The sequence below is a fragment of the Oreochromis niloticus genome, linkage group LG23 (assembly GCF_001858045.2).
Source record: "Oreochromis niloticus isolate F11D_XX linkage group LG23, O_niloticus_UMD_NMBU, whole genome shotgun sequence".
Taxonomy (NCBI): Eukaryota; Metazoa; Chordata; class Actinopteri; order Cichliformes; family Cichlidae; genus Oreochromis; species Oreochromis niloticus.
In genome coordinates this window covers 26,378,117-26,397,985 of record NC_031986.2, presented here as the reverse complement: position 1 = coordinate 26,397,985, position 19,869 = coordinate 26,378,117, and the positions used below count along the sequence as shown (strand labels likewise).

The following is a 19,869-nucleotide window of genomic DNA, read 5'->3' as shown; positions in this document are numbered from 1 at the left end:
ACACAACGACCGAGACTGTCCAAGCCGGGGCTTTTTCTGTCGCAAGTCCCGTCTCTCGTTTGTTCATTGCCCACTTTGCGCCAGAAAGAGGAAACCAGCGGATGTCGCGCTAAACAACAGCAGCGCGTTTAAGTTTGATCAGCTGTTGTTAGAATTTATTTAATATTAATTTCTAGTATCAGCTGATGTTTGCTGGAGCCACAGCTGTAAAAGCTGCTGGTCATTGTGTCGGTTTGGATATCTGGTGAGAGGGAAACATGAAGATGAAACCAGGAGATGTCCTTACTGAATCATCAGAGCTGAACAGGTGATGGAGAAACAGGTTTACCTTTTAGGTGACATGAATGAGTTGAAGGGAAGTTATGAACTGTTTCTGAGAGACAAATAACACCAGGATCCTTTTCTATGTAGCTGACAGCTGGTAACTGTGCAGGGGCGGATCTAGCAAAGTTTTGCCAGGGGGACAGGTAGGGCATTAACAGGGAAAGGGGGGCACAAAGAAATACTTTATTATTCTCATTTAAAATTTCTAGCTTTTAAAAAATACTATCCAAATCTTACAATCAAAGTTTTTATCTGACGTAAAATGTTTAGAAATCATACATATACCAACAATTCATCACTGTCACAACAGCGTTTGTTTTCATTCAAAGGATTTTCCTGTAATACCTGGTGGGCCGGTCTCTAGTCAAAATGCCTGAAACTGAAGGAGATTTGTGATGAAATAGTTAAACAAATAAAGACTCAAACACTTTGTGGAAGCAAACACTAATGCAAGAAAAACAACATCCATTATTTACAGGTGACCTACTCATGCCCAATTCTCATAAAGAATTAGATTTTCCAACTGCTTTTTTTATGCTCATCACTCTCAGTATTTCCTGAATGACACAATCCAACCACCTGGAGCCACCACTGTGATCTGCACATGATCTTCTGTAACTATAAATCACTGAGACACAATCACATCAATTACAGACATCTGGCCTCTTATTATTTATTCCCTGAGTCCATTTGTAGCGGTACATTGATGTGATAGAAAAAAATACATTTATTTTAAGCAGACAAAACTTGAATTAAACTTGAAAATAAAAATAGCTGACTCCCTGCATTGATAAAACAGCTGTCGTCTTTGTTTTGTCTTAATAAGAAAATAACTGAATAATCATCATTACACAAGCATCAGATGTAAAACTGGAAAAATTAAAGGAGTGAGACACAGCTGGGAAACAAACAAGACAACAAGGCACGGAAACAAATGTAAATACAAGGCAAAGAGACAAATGACTATCAAAATAAAAGAGGAAGTAACTACACGGAGGATCACGTGCCCAAGATGAAAACATGACGAAATGATACAAAAGGACACAGGTGAGGCTGTACTTAACCGAACCACACATCAGTAAAAATAAAGATATACTCAAAATGTAAACAGAACACACTGGTTGCTCTTTGTCTCCATATAAACTGTCCTCTTAATCATCACAAATAAAAAGAAAAAATCTGACCAAACATCAAAACTCATTTGATCTAATGTTGATGTGTCCTTCACTGCTGACTCCATGAACAGTATCACACTCCACCCAATATTTTCACAAGCAGAGTAAAAACTACGATTCTCTGACGATGACAACTGCTTCAGATCTGCTCTGTGCACAATGTTGTTGGACTTCCTCAGGCCAAAACTCCAAACCAGTAAGTCAAAAAAATCTTATTATTCACAAAACTGTGGTCACCTCACTTCATGTGGAACATACACAGTTCAGTTTATTCTGGGAGCTGTAGCAGAAAGAAATCAGCATGAAGCCTCTTAGCTGCTCTTTACTCATGTTGGATCTCAGGGATCTCCTCAGTCTTTTGCACACATTGGTACTTACTTTCACCTCCAATACACTCAGCCCAGGAGTATGCATGAAATAGAGTGACCACACACCATCTACGTAGTCACTGGAAAACTAACTTCTCTGTTCTCACATCAATCTGATGTCACACAAAGAGCTGTACAGTCTGTGTGAGAGCAGATATTTAATTTCTGAGGGTTGATATTTTTTTCTTCACCAGGTCGTTCCTACATATCGTCTTTAAGATGTTCTCCATCACCTGCACAGCTCCAGTGATCTCATACGTCTGCACCATCAGATCTACTGTGTCGTTTCTGTCTGCTTTGGACAAATAATTTTCTTTGATGGGTGACATGTTGTTCCACACGTGAGTCTTCAGGTGCCACTTAAACTTCTTGAATTCTTCATCATTTAAATCTTCGAGGATATCGGGAAGCATCACCATGATTTTCTGTTAAAATCAGAGCATACTGTCAATCTGTAGAAGAGGCTTTGCAGGTCATAATGAAAGGAAGTTGAAACCATAATGGTGTACACAGTGAATAGAAGATAGCCTTACAGAGAGCAGAGATAAGAAGTATAGTTCTTTAGTTCCTCACATGATCCATATCCTTATTAATGACAGCACACTCATTGAGTCTATACAGAAGTTAGCTAGAACAGATTCAGACACTGACAATAAACTTTGTCCAAACTGAGATCAGCCTCACCTCTGCTGGGATTCTCCCATCTGCAGAGAAAGGTAGATGATCTGCAAGGAGCCAGGGATAAGAATTATAACACGCAAGCATTTAAAAGAATTGACGAATCTTGAAATTAAACGTAATGTTTTTGTATTGCAAGTCCAAAATATTTTCTGTAACTCACATGTCCTGTGTTTTTTGAAAAAGCGTAAGTGACACATTTGGGGAAAATAAAATAAAAATCTCCTACAAACAGCTTGTATTAAAAACCTCTATGGACATGAATGTGGCCAGAGGCAGCAGGTGAATGGCATCCTGAAAATGTCTGACAGCCCTTGAGTCAAACAAAAAAAAGTTTCTATTAAAGGCATTTTAAGCCATGTTAACCCACTCAGATATTTGGACAAGGTGCTGCCAGTCCTGCCATAGAACTGCTAAGTCTTGCTTTCCAATCTAAGGAACACTTAACTTCATGGCTTGTCTCTATTTTTCTAATTTGTGCCTCCTCGTCTCCTCCTGCCTGTGAATCTCAGTACATCATGCTCAAGGATGTCTAACTTCCTAAACTGCACCTGGACAAGTGAATAGACTTGAAGGTTGAACACATCTAATTGATCCTTTTACCTGTGGATACTGACTAAAACTACAGAATAACTGTTGCCTTGTGTGTTGAGATTCGTGATCAGCAAAAGTGTGTTTAGAGATTACTTGCAGACCTGCACATCTCTGGAATCAGCTTGTCAAGAAAACTCAGATTCAGCTCACTGCTTCAATATGTTCACCACCTTTCTCACTAACTTTAATCATACTTTTTTTTTTTATGTGTTTGACCAAAAATGGTTTAATAGATAGTCACCCTGTTAAATTACAGCTGGCCGTTTTTCTTCTTCTTCTACATTGTATTGTTTTTTTTTTTTGTTTGTTTTTACAGTGTTGATATTATATATTGTTTTGTTTGTAGGTTACTTTTAGGTTTTTGCCAGGGACTACAGATGAAAATTAGCCTATGGCTAACTCTGGTGCATTTACACCAATTTTTATCGAGTTCACAGGGTTCTGTGCTAGGACCAGTTCTGTTTACATTATACATGCTTCCCTCATGCAGTATCATTATAACAACATTTTCACTGCTATGCAGATGACACCCAACTCGTTCTATCCATGAAGCCAACACATAACCAACATCAATTTGTTAAACTGTTAAATTGCAGGAATTTCTTAAAGATAGAAAGACCTAAATTCAGATGAAACTGAAGTTATTGTACTCGGCCCTAAAAATCTAAGAAATATGGTGTCTAACCAGATTCTTACTCTGGGTGGCATTACCTTGACCTCCAGTAACACTGTGGGGAACTTGGAGGTGTTTTTTGACCAATATATGCTCTCCAATGTACATATTAAACAAATATGTGGGAATGCTTTCTTCCATCTAATATCTCTAAAATGAGAAATATCCTGTCTCAGAGAAACACTGAAAAACTAGTTCATGCATTTATTACTTCCAGGCTGGACTGCTGTAATTTATTATTATCAGGATGTCCTGAAAACTCACTGAAAAGTTAATCAAAAATGCTGCAGCAAGAGTACTGACAGGGACTAGAAAGAGAGCATATTTCTTCTGTATTGGCTTCCCTTCATTGGCTTCCTGTTAAATCCAGAATTGAATTCAAAATCCTGCTCCTCACATACAAGGTCTTAAATAATCAGAACTGGAACCAGCTCCTAGTTTGGATTTGGGAGACAGACACCCTCACTACTTTTAAGATTACCCTTAAAACTTTCCTTTTTGATAAAGCATATAGTTAGGGTTGGATCAGGTGACCCTGAATCCTCCCTTAGTTGTGCTGTAATAGGTGTAGACTGCAAAAGGTCTCATTAATACAAATAGGCATCACAGCTTCTTAAACAACTGGAGCTCAAAAAGGGCTAAAATATGAGGAAGAACTCAAAGTCAACATGGATCAGTCAAAATGAATATTGCGCTCTATTCCTTTCTAACATGTCCAAAGAAATTTCAGGATGATGACCTGTTAGATCTGCTTCATGCTCCCAAACCTCTGTGTCGGTTTGGTCTCGGATGGTTAGAGTCACTTCATCTGTGTTCATTGGAAGGCGGATCACAAATGTTGGGGAGTAGTTTGGTCCAAACTCCATGTCAAACTCAGCTCTCTGAAAAGAAGCATAGCATCAGTATCTTTAACTATGGCAGTCTCATTAAGTGATTGTAACCCCATTCCTTTTATCACCTCATGTCTCAATTCATATGGATGACATAATTTTGTACACCTAAGGCCCAGATTCTGTTTATAGTTTCCTCCACTGTAGACACTGATATTTCTGCCAATAAATCCTTACACGGTACCCACATGAACATAAAACGTACAACATCTTGATTCAAAAAGTCAAATTAAATGTTAAATGTAGAGAATATCTGCATTTCAGACACAGGCTGATTATTTTTGATATTGTTGTTATTATTTTACACACAGCTTAATGCCTCCGTTTCATTAAAGTACTGGACAACTTTTCTTCAGAGTACTTACTTTGGGTTGGATTTTATTGGCCATGGGACAGTGAACGGTGTAGGTCGTATTTTTCATGAGGTTACACGCAGAAGGCACCAGGATGAAGTGGGAAGGTTGATGATGCTTGCTTACCTTAAGAGTCATCAGAACATTTTATATAGAGTTTTATCCCTACATGAAACTATTTAGACAATGACACCAAATAAAATATACAAATTTTAAGAAGGGATACACTTGAACCAGCAAACATTTGGCATTTTAATTGAAAATTGCTTCTATGATTTGTTATCATGACACTATTTTTCTAATTAACTTTTGTTTTTCCAGAAAAAAATGCATGACTGACAGCTAAAGTGGTTACTGAATAGCTAAGGGTAATATAAACAGGATATTATGTGGTATTGTGGTGCAGTATACAGTGTTGGATGCTTATAATCACTGCTTGGTTATGTTCTGGGTAGCAGCAGAGGTGTTAGAGAGAGACATGAATGCAGTTAAAGTTCAGTTGTGACTCATTTGTCTGCATTTGGGTCCAAACAACACAACCTCCACGCCATCTGCCATCACACATTGTGACAGTTGGAGAATTTTGGTAAAGGTGGTGGATAGAAGTTTAGATTACTGGAGAAAGTTTTTAAAACCTTATATGTGGGCAAAGTCAGCTAGCTTTAATCAGGTGCAACTACTGGTTTCATACACGTGTTTCTTTTAATTTCCAAAACATTGAATTAAAGTTTATTTACATAAAGCTTTAAAGTAACTACCAAAGTAAGGAGCCAATTGTCTTTTAAATATGGCTGTTATGTAACACACTTGCTTTTACAAGGATTTTGATAGAAGTCATCAGTTTAAGATGACGATGTTTTTAATAACACTTTAAACTTGCTGTGGGTTGGTAGGCAGCCATAATGTCTAAACACCATGTGCTCCACAAAGAAGGAAATGCTACAACAGCAACAGCACAAGTCAGCTTTTCACAGCCTGTCCACAAAGAAAATCAATTATTATTACCAGAAATTATAATGGGACTTATTTGTAAGTGATTCATTTCTCCCACTGCACATCTACACTGGAACACATTGTGGTTCTACCTGCCACATCCAATTTTAATCAATGTTCACATTCTTTGTTGGTAGCTACAACTCCAAGTGAATGTAAAGCTACACAACTACGCACTAAACTGGATTCTATTGACACAATGAAAAAGATGAAGCTGTAACAATAATGAATTTTTACCTCAGTCATGGGGATGGTTCTTGGCAGAAGAAGCACATTGATGTTTTGAGTCTGTTTTGTATGGTTTGGTGGACTGAGGAACAATAAAACTTGCCCCTTAACTTGCTTGTTCCAAATGCCCTTCAGGAAATCCAGGACAAGGCCAAAGGCAGAGAGGTGGGGGTTTTCGACTATCACATGAGTATCTGTGATCTTTAGTGGTTTGATGAAGCTCACTGCATCATCAGTGAAGTGGGCAACAGACAGGAGGCCATCAGAGAGCAGAGCTGTGAAAACACAGAGTCAACAGACATGTATTTATCTGAACACCCACTGATCTCATTTTAACTACCCACTCTTACAAACAGCCTTTTTATCCCTTTTCTGACCCTCTTATCTCTTTTCTGTTCCTTTCTTTTCAACATGCTGTCTGGAATGAATTCATATTACTAAGATCATCATCAACCACTTCAATATGACCATGCGTCTTTCACTTTCTCCATTTTCAGTGATTGAGCTCATGTGCACGACTATGTTTACGTGTCTCATAGTGAGAATCTGTATGCATATTTGTGCCCATTCATATACACATACAGCGACACACACACATAGTACACGTAAAACTCAATCACCAACCACCCAGAGCAAGAGCCAGTCAACATCACAAAGGCAGACATACAACAAGTCTCTGGGGTGAGTGGGTGATTATTGTGGGCATTACTGTCAAAAATAATCTGCTCACCTTCCTGTGTTCCACAGTGTGGGAAGTGTAGCTGGCGGACAGCATCCTCACAACATTTGATGTCGAACAGTGGCCCTGCAGCCACCTTTCCAGCTGGTTGGAGGATGCTCTCATCCCACTGGATGATTTTGTATAGGAGCTCTGCCTCTCGAGTCATATCAAACACCAGCCCAGTCAGAATACAGCGGAACAAACCTGAACCAGGACACTTGAACCTGCAGGATATAACATAAAGGTTGTATGACCTGAACTCTTAAACCCTAAAATGAAAAACCTTGTTCCTATCAGACTCCACCTCACGATCACTGACCAAAAAGGAAAAAAAAAAAGAGAGAGAGAAATACTAAAAAAAAAAAAAGACTAGTTTGTATTATTCTTTCAAACTGTAGCACACAGACAAAAGTAAAACATATCAAAGTTAATGCAGGTAACTCCAGGAGCATTTACTCCTGTAGCACCTCCACTAATGATGAAAGAATGGAACAGAAATTGTAGTAGTTTCTGTTGGTGGTTCAAAGGAAAGCATGTTTTATTTTTCTACATTTCCCTAATTTTGTCTTCAATGAGATGAAAAACACAGCAAAAGATTTTCCTGTAGTGTGCATTAAAAGTATTATCCAAAATATAATGCTAAAATGCTCCCAGAGGTCTGCATAATCTGTGTTGTTCTAATTGTGAGACAGGACAACAACAGAAATTTGATAGAAAATTTACTGAGAATGTCACATGAAAGCTGTTACAGCTGTGGATTTATGATGTTGTTACCTGTAGGAGATTTGTGCACATTCATTTTTTACTTCAGGTATGAAGCTGGATGGAAGCTGGAATTTAAAAAGAAACATTTGTTAATAAATGGTGAAAACCTAACTTAAGCATGCTTTACAGATAAATTGTATGTACATTGTGAGAATACAGCGCTATAGAACCTGACAGTAAATTTACTAATCAGGATCCCACAGAAAGGGTATAAAGCTTAAGCTTGATACAACATGATAATTATTCATGTGTAGTGTTGTAGTGAAGTTTGTTAGTTTCATCTTACAAATTCACAACAGGCATTCAAAGAGTTTGTTAGGATCTACCAATCTTAGAATCTTCAGATTATTATAGATTATAAAGATATTTTCTTTTCTCACCTTCTTCACATCTTTGGGATTTATGTCTGGTGTATTTGGACCCGGTTTGACCTCAGAGTCATCTGATGGGAGAAGACAAAGAGCTGTTGGCAATATAAACTATACTCTAGCTCTCTTCATAAGAACTGAGTCACTCTGACTTCAGCAGCTCAAGGTTTCCTGCCATCATTTTTCTCTCAGAAACTTCTGGATTCCACTTATGGAAGTACCTGCTGCTGTTTCCCGATTGGTTAAGTCAGCTGGTAGCTGTCCAATGCTGAAGCATGTTAGCTACAAACAATTTAGTTGAATATTTGTATTCTCTAATATTGTCTGCTATGTGGATACACTCACTTTTCAGTTAGACTCTACAGCTACAGCCAACGTTTTTTGTGTTTTCAATATAGACGGAGTGGGCTGTTGTGGTAACTGTTACGCTCAGTTTCAAGAATAATGGTCTACTTACAATACTGTGGAAAAGTCTCATTCCAAACCTAATTTATTTATATTTTGCTAGGAAATGTGAGAAAAAGGTGTAGTGATTTATTTAGCTTTTTTATTTTTATTTATTCTTTTGCAATTTTAATTATTTTCAAAGTTCATATTTGGTATGACCAGTTTTATTCTCTGGTTTTATAACTCTCTTAGGCAGCTTTCTTGTCATTTCTTTAAGTCGTCTTCAGGAATAGTTCTCCAGGCTTCTTGAAGGACATTCAAAATTCTTCTTTTGATGTTTCTGCCTTTTGTTTCATTTTCTGTTAAGATGATCCCACACTGCTTCAATAATGTTGAGGGTCCAGATTCGGGAGAGGTCAGTGTATGGCTGATAGTGTTCCACTGGGATCACAATGGAAAACACAATGTTCTCACACACTTTCTGTGTTTACAATTCCATCAAGTTTGAAAAGATCTTCGCCACTGGCTGAATTACAGCATCAAACCATGACAGAGATTCCACTGTTTTACAGATAGCTGTAGACACTCAGTGTTGTCATCTCTCATGACCTTCTCCAAACATATTGACAATGATTTGAAACAAACATTCTTGTGTAATTCAGCATACAGAGCCTTCTCTCTGTTTCCCTTCCTTAAGAATGGCTTCTTGACAGCCATCCTTCCACTGAGACCATTTCTGATGAGACTTATGTAACCAGTAGAATGATCAGCTGATGGTCCAGACACCTCTCTTAGGTCCTGTCTCAGGTCTTTGTTGGATTCCCTCCTATTTCTTAAGAACATAACAATAAATAAATAAAAAAATAAAATATGTGATTTTGCAACAAGCTATTAGAAGAAATTGCCTAAAGATACAATTTAAAACTTTTTATTTCACAAAATTGTCCCGTATGTGTAGACAAAACACTGGTTTATTTGTTGTTGTTTTTTTAGCTTAAATAATTCATTGGTCAGTCTTAAGTTCTTAACTGGCTTAACAAAAAAACAAAAAAATATTGTGAAAGTGTGTCACGGTTCTGGGTCATTTTGACCCAGCTTTTGCAGTTTCTTATATTTTGGTAAATTTCTGTATTATGATTTATGTTCTGGTGCTTTAGTTGTGCTATTTTGATTATTATTCTAGATTTAGTTCAGTGTCAATCTGCATCTTTGTAAGTTGTTTCTTGTTTCCTGTTTTACTTTGAAGGTTCATGTCTGATGTCAGTGTGTTCAGTTTTACTTCCCCCCTGTCTTGTTAGCCCTGATCTCTCCCAGCTGTGTCTCCCTCCTGTTTCCCATTCCCTGATTACTCCCCTGTGTATATAAGCCCTGTGTTTTCCTTTGCCCTCTGTTGCGTCGTTAATGTCTGCTCACCCTCATTTTCACTGGGTGTTCCGTTTGCCTGCCTGTTAGTTTATTTGTTTTCCCAGTTTAGTTAGTTTTCTGTTCTTCTTATTTTCCTGTAATAAACTGAGTATCTTAAGTTCACCTCTGCCTCTGTGAGCCCTGCGTTTGGGTCCAATCCTGCCTACCTGCACAGCACACAGCCATGACAAAGTGGTCATGGAAGTGGAATGAAAGGTGGCCGAAGATTTTTGCATAGTGCAGTATTTTAGTAGTTATTTTCCTTTGTGTATCTCCTTCCTTAACAGTGGCTATGTTTACAAAGATTCTAATATTCCCATTTATTGGCTGTAAGACTAAACAAAATAAAAATGTAATAAATACACAAAAAGTCAGGATGAACACTGCCAAACTCAGTTCTGAGGTATGGGACCTTTTCCTAACATAATTCAATCATAATAATTGGTTGCTTCAAACTTGCTGGACAATGTTGCCATCTTGACATAAATGCACAGCGATATAAGCTTGAACTGTTTAAAATATGAGAGCTGCAGCTTTTAAAATTTCATCTGAGTAGAATTTAAAACAAATCTTTTGATAGTTTAATGTTATGTTTTATTTAGAGGTTAATCACATGAATATGGTGTTATTGATGGCTAATATTAAGGGCCTGTTCACTAGCAAATTTGAGTAAAGGCTGAAAGGGTTGTTTTAAAAGTTATAAAACACCTTTTTGGCTCTAAGGTCACACATTTACAAGAGCAGATCAAATAATCTCTCTCTTGGGATATTTTTGTTGATGTTGTTACATTTTTCATAATTCACTATAGTGCAAATCATGACAAAAGTCACCTCAAGGTGCTTTATGTTGTAAGGTAAAGACCAGTGTTGGGCAAGTTACTTTGAAAATGTAATTCAATATGGTTACTAGTTACTTCTTCAAAAAAGTAACTGAGTTAGTTACTGAGTTACAATATTATAAAAGTAACCAATTACCAGGAAAAGTAACTATTGCGTTATTTACTTAAAAAAAAAAAAGTAAATATGTAAAAGAACTTGAATACCCTCTTAATGGAACTTACTGAAATACTAATATATAAATTACTAAATATACTTGAACATACTAAAATATATATTCAACTGTTTGTTATAATTTGAATATATAGTTGAAATAAATGGGCGTTTAATAGAAGGGACTAACAGGAAATACTGTACACTAATCTAAACTATTCAAATGTTACCCTGTGATAATATGAAATAAAACACCAATCAGATAAAATTTTGTAATTGTAGATAGAGCTATTTTTTTCTATTTGCAATAAATAATACAGTAAAACACAATAGATGTTTTAAACCTTGTCTTTGATCTGTTTAAGAGAAAAATATTTTTTTCTACTTACTTCCACTTAAAAATTGCTACCTTTGAATTAACCAGGCTCTCCATGACGGTGTCTCATCACTGTGCGTATGTACAGTGATGAGACACAGTTTGTATGTGAACACCCACCCAAGTCTGCCTCTTATTGGACTACTTTACTCTTCCTCAGCCAATCAGCAGCAATTGTGCAAAGAACTGACATTTGTAAGACTCAGATACTCGTGTTTGTTCCTTACTTATCTTCTGAGAGAAACTACTGAAGTCGTACCTATTGATGAAGCTGCCGCCTGGATTTCCAGCATCTCCACTTCCAGTTCCTTTGTTTGCTCCCCCTCTGATCTACAACAACACAAGAAAAGCAAACTTTAAATGTGCATACATTAGATGGTATCACCTTGTATGTGAGGAGACTGATTCTGGATTTAACAGGGACCCAGTGAAGAGTATCCTGTCTTACCATCACTTCGAGACAGGATTTTAGAGATATTATGGAAGAAAGCAGTCGTGCATATTTCTTTATTATGTTCATTGAAGGACATATGCTGATCACAAACTACTTCAAGACTCCTCACAGTGTTACTGAGGGCAGAGAAAATGCCATCCAGAGAAAGTATCTGGTTCGATACAACGTTTCTAAGATTTTTAATAACATCAGTTTAATCTGAATTTAGAAGCAGGCAATTTGAGTTCATCCAGGTCTTTATGACTTTAAGACATTACTGCAGTTTAAATCATTTTTGTGTGACAACAGCAATCTAACATTAGTAAAGAGCAAAGTGAGTCGGATAGTTATGCCATAGAACCTGAACAGGAGCTTTTAAAAAGCATCATTTTTTTTTTAAAGTCTCAGGTTTCTGCTATAGATGCTTGTCCTCGAAAACAGCTGAGTGCCTGTTTGTTTTCTGAAGCTGGCCAGACGTTTGGATTCCTGTTGACGTTTGTCTGACATTTGTATTCTGTAGCTGTGTACTTCCCTCTGCCTTCATTGATTAGTAAGCTAAGTAGGAATCTGTCATAACTATTGTGAAGCAAATGAAGTTAGAACAGACTTAAAGTTTCTTTGTTTGTTTTTTCTTAAGTGCATCTTTTTTTTTCTACTTTTTCCTCAGTACCCCTGTACTCTTTGACTGTTGTTTCCGCCGCTGCAGGTCTTTGATCAACTCAGAATAAAAACTCTGACTTAAGTGCTTGAAAGCTCGTCTCAAGGTAAAGCAAATATGTTGTTGTTATTATTATTTAGGGCATTCTACATTCTGTGAATGATTCCTCTGAGAGTCTGAGGAGAAACTCCTTCACTGATGGAGACTGATTCATGTTGGCTCACCGCACACAGTCGATGGAGGGGTTGATGGAGAGCGGCTGCAGTAACACATCAGTCGAAGCATCAGTGATCTGATTGTGACTCAGACTGTAACACAAACACAACAAGTAGCTCTAATTGATCACTGCACATTAGCTGAAAGATACACAAAATCAATGAGGTAAACTCACAGTAATGATACAACTGATATGTTTGTCACTGTGATAAAGCAAAACAAGACAATCCAATGCGTAAATGTCAGAATGACAGTCATAGAGACTCTGCAACACTTCAGAAAAAACCGATAAAAACTATGTAAACTTTGCTTTTATATAAACCACATTCTTAATTATGATATTAAAGAAAAATATCTAATTGTTATCAAACCTCTTTAACCTGATTTTACTATCATACACTATTGACTAATATTGATCACAGTATTGATGCTTTCGAGCCAATATTTTCATCTAATGATTATCAGAGGACTGTTAAAGAATTTCTCCCTAATGATGACGACGAGTGCTTCACCAGATCTCAAACTGCTTGTGTTCCTTGAAAGCTGCTCTGTGCACGATGTTGTTGCTGTAGAGTCTAGAAAGAGACCAAAGCAGAGAGAGCAGACGTCACTCATTCACTCAGAACAACATGAATCCATGTGAGCTCAGACTGTGAATGATTCCTCTGAGAGTCTGAGGAGAAACTCCTTCACTGATGGGGACTGATTCATGTTGGCTCACCGCACACAGTCGATGGAGGGGTTGATGGAGAGCAGCTGCAGTAACACATCAGTCGAAGCATCAGTGATCTGATTGTGACTCAGACTGTAACACAAACACAACAAGTGGCTCTAATTGATCGCTGCACATTATATTATTGTAGTGTGTGTGAACAGGCTGATGGTTATTGGTGCCTCCCAGAGAAGGATCAGTGTGTGACACTCACTCCAGGACTTGGACTTTGTGCAGATGTGTGATGAGAGGGAGCAGCAGCTGGTCAGTGAGCTGACAGTGACTGAGGTCCAGCTCTGTCAGCCCTTCACACGAGTCCAGCATCTGGACCAAAGCCCCACAGGCCCTCTGATCCAGCGTGCTGTGACTGAGATCCAGCTCTCCACCCAGGGCTCCACACAGGGACACCGCCCGCCTCACTGTGTCCCTCTCACTGTTCACAGGAACCAGAGACAGCAGCTGGAGGAGGACAGTTTTACTGACTCTAAACAGGACAAACAGAGCAAAGAGAAACTGTCAGGATGCATCAACACCAGTGTGAACGAGCTTCTCTCTGGTTTAGACTCTTCAGTGGTCTTTCTCACCTGAGGCGGACCCTGTGGAGGACAGGAAACAGCAGGTCCAGCACGCTGTCCTCCACCTCACAGTCTCGCAGGTCGAGCTGTGTGTCCCGGCTGCTGTGTGTCAGGATGGTGGAGACGGCCCTGCAGTCATCAGCAGTCAGACTCAGAGGCTCAGGCTGATCCTCCTCTGGTAGCTCCACACAGGAGGAGCAGGACAGATCCAAGCTGTGCTGCAGAGTCCTCAGCAGGCCTGACGCTGCCTCCTGCTGGACGTCACAGGCAGCACAGCAGTGGATGAACCTGAGCAGCTGATTCCTGTCAACACTGCAAGGAAAAAATGCCAAAATACCAAATGTTAAAGAGTAAATGATAAATGGCCTGTATTTGTATAGCGCTTTACTTAGTCACTAAGGACCCCAAAGCGCTTTACACTACATTCACACACAAGCTACATTGTAGCCACAGCCACCCTGGGACGCACTGACAGAGGCGAGGCTGCCGGACACTGGCGCCACCGGGCCCTCTGACCACCACCGGTAGGCAACGGGTGAAGTGTCTTGCCCAACGACTGAGACTGTCCGAGCCGGGGCTCGAACCGGCAACCTTCCGATTATAAGACGAACTGCCAACTCTTGAGCCAAAATCACCCCACATGTTAACTGAAATGTTAAAGAGTGTGCTGTAGATGATTTTAATGGGTCTAATTGGGCTTGTTTAGATTAACCTAGAACAGGGGTCTGCAACCTTTTACACCCAAAGAGCCACTTGGACCCGGTTTCCACGCAAAAGAAAACACTGGGAGCTGCAAATACTTTTTGAAATCTAAAATGAAGATAACACTGTATATATTGTTTTTTTTTTACCTTTATGCTTTGTGTGAACAACTAAAGTAAGTAAGTAAAAATTTATTTATTAAGCGCTTTTCACAGACAGGCAGTCACAAAGCGCTGTACACAAAGATTCAAATAAACAATACAATCAATAGACATTATGCACAATGTAAAAGATCAAATGTAAATAATGTAAAGAATATAAAATACGTAGATCAACAAAAGGCTTGTTTGAACAGAAAAGTTTTTAACTGCTTTTTAAAAGAATCCACAGAGCAACTAAGGTGTGCTGCTTATGAAATCCATGAAGTGCTACAGAGAAAATTACATTTTATTTATGTAATTAACACATTTTGAACTCTTAAAGAAATATAACAAAAGGAAAGACACCCAGCTGAACTAAAATGATCCATGTAGCAAACAAAAACTGTTGTGAGCCGCCTCCCTTATATCGCCTTTGGGCTGTTGGAGCCTTGACCTGATTTTTAAAAAATAATCAGAAAAAAAAGCTCTATGCTGCTGAAAAATGAAAATTAGATATTTGCAAAATTCTGCCTAAATATGTATTTTACCTGGATAATGTGTGTGGCGGGGCGTGGTCTGCAGTGCCGCTGCATGGGAGTCGGACGCACCTGAGCGGCACCCGCAATCACGCCTCGCCGCCTTAAAGTCTGTGCTCTCTCTGCTGTTGTGTTGGTATGTGTCAGGCTGTGAGCTGCAAAGCTACAAACAGCTGTATGCGTACAGCAACTGTGTGTGAAAAGCGTGTTCATGCAAACATCGTCGGGTCTGCCGTGATATGTTTACAATAAGACTTATGGTCCCGAACCTCTGCGCACAGCGTCTGCAAATCGGGGCTTTCATCTTTACGCAGGACTGTAAGCTGTCATCTGTGAGGCGTGAGCGGTGTTTGTTTTTAACATAGTTCACGGTGGAGAACAGCTGCTGACATAATGTGGATCCGAAGATCCATAATTGGCCTACCTGGGGTTGAAAGTCTCGATAAATGCACGGCGTTTCGGCGGGTACACCGGCTTCCCCGAGTGTGACGCTTATTTTGAGCGATGAAAGAAATAATAAGATATCATTTTATTTTTATATTTCAAAATCACAATAATCTTCCAATTTAGAACTACAAGTTAAAAAAAGAACTAAACACAAATAAAATACACTTCAGCAAAATACTTATAATTTATTTTCCCAAACCACCCGGAGCCGCAAAATAAAGACTAAAGAGCCACATGCAGCTCCGGAGCCGCGGGTTGCTGACCCCTGACCTAGAAGACTAACCTATGTGTTCATATTACATGAAGTTTACCACCAATATCTGACCTGAGACGAGAAACTTTGTCCAGCATGAAGAGGATGGACTCTACTCCCTCTGCTGGTATGGAGGTCCACAGGAGGTTCAGTTTGACTCCGTCTCCGTGTTTGAGGATGAAGATCAGAGCAGCACAGTCCACTGAGTCCAGCTCTCTGCTGCTCAGGTTGATCACATGACCAAATGACCTCAGTAAACTGGGTACAGCGTGACTGTCATGAGCTCTGTAGAGCTCTCTGATGGAGCTCATCACAAAGCTGGGACTGGGCCTGAAAACAAAAAGTTTATTTCCAACTTTGTTTAAAGGATCCATAAACTGCTGATTAAAGATGAGACAGCATTTCAAATCCTCCTGATTAAACAGCAGAAACTGTGTTTGGTAAAAGATCAAACTACATTCAGCACCTTTTAAACACAATCCTGTCCAGAAAGGGAAGCAGACGTGTGGTTTCCTCCTGTAAGAAGAGGTTCTTCCTCAGGTCCACAGTGATGGTCTGAGCTGACGACTGCTGCAGCAGATAGTGAAGAAGCTCCCAGTTCAGACAGCAGGAGGTCAGGTCTCCACCAACCTTACTCAAGAAGGACAACGTCAAGTCCTTGTCCTGGATTTCATGGAGGAGACACAGAAGCTGCTGGAAGCTCTCTTCACTCAGTCTGCAGAGATCATAAATATAAAATAAGCTTTAAAGTAAAAATCTACATTTTATTTGGCCTGTGATGTTCAGGAAAGACATTTACTTGACTGTTAGAGGACCATCATGGAGCAGGAGTGTAATGAGACCGTGAGCAGGGATGCAGCTCTCAGTCAGGTCTAACCGTGCGACTGTCCAGTATCTCAGCAGCGAAGCCAAACTACTGACAGCCCTCAACATTACTCTCTGTGATGGTCGGGCTTTCTTAGGCACAAGAGAAAGCTCTTCAACAGCCAGCGGACAGACCACTCTGCCTCTTCTTACCCACTGAAACAGGAGCAAGGACATGTCGATGGAAAGCCTGAAGATCACAGAGACAAAAGAGCAGAAATGATGAACACCAAGAACTAAAGATTCAAAGTGGACAGCAGATAAATGGTGTTAGAAGAACAAGAGAGAGTCATGATTTCACTTCCTGCCTCAGACTGCGTAATTGTGTTGTGTGTCTAAAGAGGAGAGCGCCTCCTCTGGCAGACATCTTGCTGGGTGTGAGGATGAGATCCACTTTAGAGCCACACAGTTTGAGAACTCTCCCCACAGACCAGCAGCTTTTCCTGTGTAACTCTCCTGTTAACAGCAGCTGGAACCCCAGGAGCAGCAGCAGAGACTCCAGCTGCTGGGCCTCCTCTGTGGATCTTACAGACATGGATGTGCACACACTCTGGAAGAAGTCTGGATCACAGCTGAAACACAGTGAAGATGAAATGAGAAAATACAGGATGAGCTACATTGTTAAAAACCATATTATGTACTAATATGATATTGAAAACAGAACTTTTAATGTAATAATTTGGTAATTTCTAGATTATTGCCGTGCAATTACAAAAGTAATAACCACTTAATTTCCAGTAATATCATATAAAAATTCCGCCATAACCAAGTGGCCAGCACAGTATACAGAAACATCTATGGTGAGTATGGAGTGGAAGTCCCGAGGTCAAAATGGGAGACACCCCCTAGGATGGTCGAGAATGACCATGCGGCCATAGTGAGGGTGAAGCTAATCCTAGGAACAGTAAAGATACTGCGCATAACCCTCAATAACAAGTGGTTATTACTTTAGGAAATGGTAAATGGTCTGTATTTGTATAGCACTTTACTAGTCCCTAAGGACCCAAAGCGCTTTACACATCCAGTCATCCACCATTCACACATACATTTGCACACTGGTGATGACAAGCTACACTGAAACTACACTGAAAAGGAAATGTATAATAATGTATAATAATAGTTTAGAAATTACCACATCATAATGGTATTACCAAGCTGTAATAGAAAGTGTAAACAAAATTAATTATGCACCACCTTTTTCACCTGAACTCAGAAAATTAAGGCAGAAACTTTAGTAAACTCCTCTCTTCACTATCGTCTTTACATCACTTTCTTGAATTTAACATCTAAATCAATTCATTTCTAAATCTATCAAATCTAAATCAAATCTAACATTTCTGATGAGAACGTCTTTACTTTAGATCCTGTTTCATCTGAGATTTATAGAAAATATGAAACTTCACAGCAACAAACAGCTGAACAAGTCAGTGAAACACAGTGGTGTACTGAGCACGTTTCCCTCTGAAATATGACAGAGTCTGAATACATTTACAATATGATCCATGTAGATAAAGTCACAAATATGATGCTGATGACAAACAAATAGCACAAGACAAAATCATCACTTTACAATTTATGGAGCTTCAAATACAATACTTCCATCGCTCCTTTTACAGCACATCTTTTCTTACAGATATTTGACTCATGTGAAGAACATTTGATTTACCTGAGCTGTGAGATATAAGGCAGACACTGCAGGAAACTCCTCACTTCACTCTCGTCATGTGAGCAGTCTGTCAGCTCCACTTGTTTCTTCTCTGGTTGGAGTTTCAGCACTTCCAGGAGGATGGAGGTCTTTCTCTCTGAGAGCTTTATGGACCAGACTGCAGGAGCTGACTGGAAAACTGACTGTAATGATGGAAGGACACTCAAGCCTGTTTTAGTCTCACAGTCCTTCACATGGGAGCACAGATCCAGCAGGAGATCACACTGACATTTCTTAATATAATCATCACCTATATATCTCTTATTAAAAGGGAATGTTTGATATGTGCACACTGATGATAACAGCTCCAGTATCTTCTCTCCTGTCTGCTGTTCTCTCTCTGCTGCTGCACAGAACAGATTCACAAAGAACCTGATTTTTTCTTTGTGTGGCCACCAAGCATCAACACTGGAACGATATGAAGGAAACGTTTAGTGATGATTAGATCTAAGGTGCATAAATACAACCGCAAACTACAAATGGACTTCATTTTGTCCATTTCCGTCCTGTAATAATGAAACTGCAGGTTAAACACATCTTCCATGAGAGCAGCTTTAAACAGGACTGACTTGTCAGCACTGAGCTACGTTCTTCTTCTTCTTTGTATGATTTCATGATTCTGCTGCAGGTCAAACATGCAAGTTTCCATCAAACACATGTGTGCACTCCAACACTCTCCTCTCTGCTGCATGAGCTCAGTCACATGCTCACCTTCATTCACACAACTTACATCAGCTTATTGAATTTAACATGAAATCAAATCATTTCTACATCTATCACATCTAAATCAAATTCAACCTTTCTGATGAGAACTTCTTTACTTTAGATCCTGTTTCATCTGAGATTTATAGAAAATATGAAGCACAAGACAAAATCATCACTTTACAATTTATGGAGCTTCAAATATTTCCATCACTTCTTGTCACAGCACATCTTTTCTTACAGATATTTGACTCATGTGAAGAAGATTTCATCTACCTGAGCTGTGAGATATAAGGCAGACACTGCAGGAAACTCCTCACTTCACTCTCTTCATGTGAGCAGCCTGTCAGCTCCACTTGTTTCTTCTCTGGTTGGAGTTTCAGCACTTCCAGGAGGATGGAGGTCTTTCTCTCTGAGAGGTTTATGGACCAGACTGCAGGAGCTGACTGGAAAACTGACTGTAATGATGGAAGGACACTCAAGCCTGTTTTAGTCTCATAGTCCTTCACGTCAGAGCACATATCCAGGAGGAGATAGCACTGATATTTCTCCAAATCATCATCATCATCAATGGCAACAAAAGGGAATTTATCAAAGCTGTACACTGATGATAACAGCTCCAGTATCTTCTCTCCTGTC

At 39.2% G+C, this 19,869-nt stretch overlaps 1 protein-coding gene across 1 annotated transcript; it reads right to left on the bottom strand.

Annotated features, from left to right (window-relative positions):
• Window positions 1–921: 921 nt before the first annotated feature.
• Window positions 922–19,562, bottom strand: LOC102080470 (uncharacterized). The gene is made up of 20 exons (XM_019365353.2): window positions 19,507–19,562; window positions 18,490–18,936; window positions 17,132–17,395; window positions 16,759–17,013; window positions 16,426–16,674; window positions 16,032–16,289; window positions 13,891–14,193; window positions 13,521–13,790; window positions 13,316–13,399; window positions 13,107–13,169; window positions 12,603–12,686; window positions 11,547–11,617; window positions 8,143–8,204; window positions 7,772–7,827; window positions 7,007–7,221; window positions 6,286–6,551; window positions 5,068–5,181; window positions 4,552–4,693; window positions 2,552–2,592; window positions 922–2,292 (listed from the first exon to the last, which is right to left on the bottom strand). The coding sequence occupies exons 3-20, from the start codon at window positions 17,356–17,358 to the stop codon at window positions 2,026–2,028; spliced, it is 3,027 nt and encodes a 1,008-aa protein (XP_019220898.1). The 5' UTR covers window positions 17,359–17,395; window positions 18,490–18,936; window positions 19,507–19,562; the 3' UTR covers window positions 922–2,025.
• Between the last annotated feature and the right edge of the window lie 307 nt (window positions 19,563–19,869).

Excerpts from the sequence above, each read along its gene's own strand:
- LOC102080470 (XM_019365353.2), bottom strand. The coding sequence starts at position 17,358 with ATGTCTGTAAGATCCACAGAGGAGGCCCAGCAGCTGGAGTCTCTGCTG. Across the intron at positions 17,014-17,131 it reads ACACAATTACGCAGTCTGAG|GCTTTCCATCGACATGTCCT; the intron begins GCAGGAAGTGAA and ends TGTGATCTTCAG. Across the intron at positions 12,687-13,106 it reads CACAAGCAGTTTGAGATCTG|TCTGAGTCACAATCAGATCA; the intron begins GTGAAGCACTCG and ends TTTGTGTTACAG.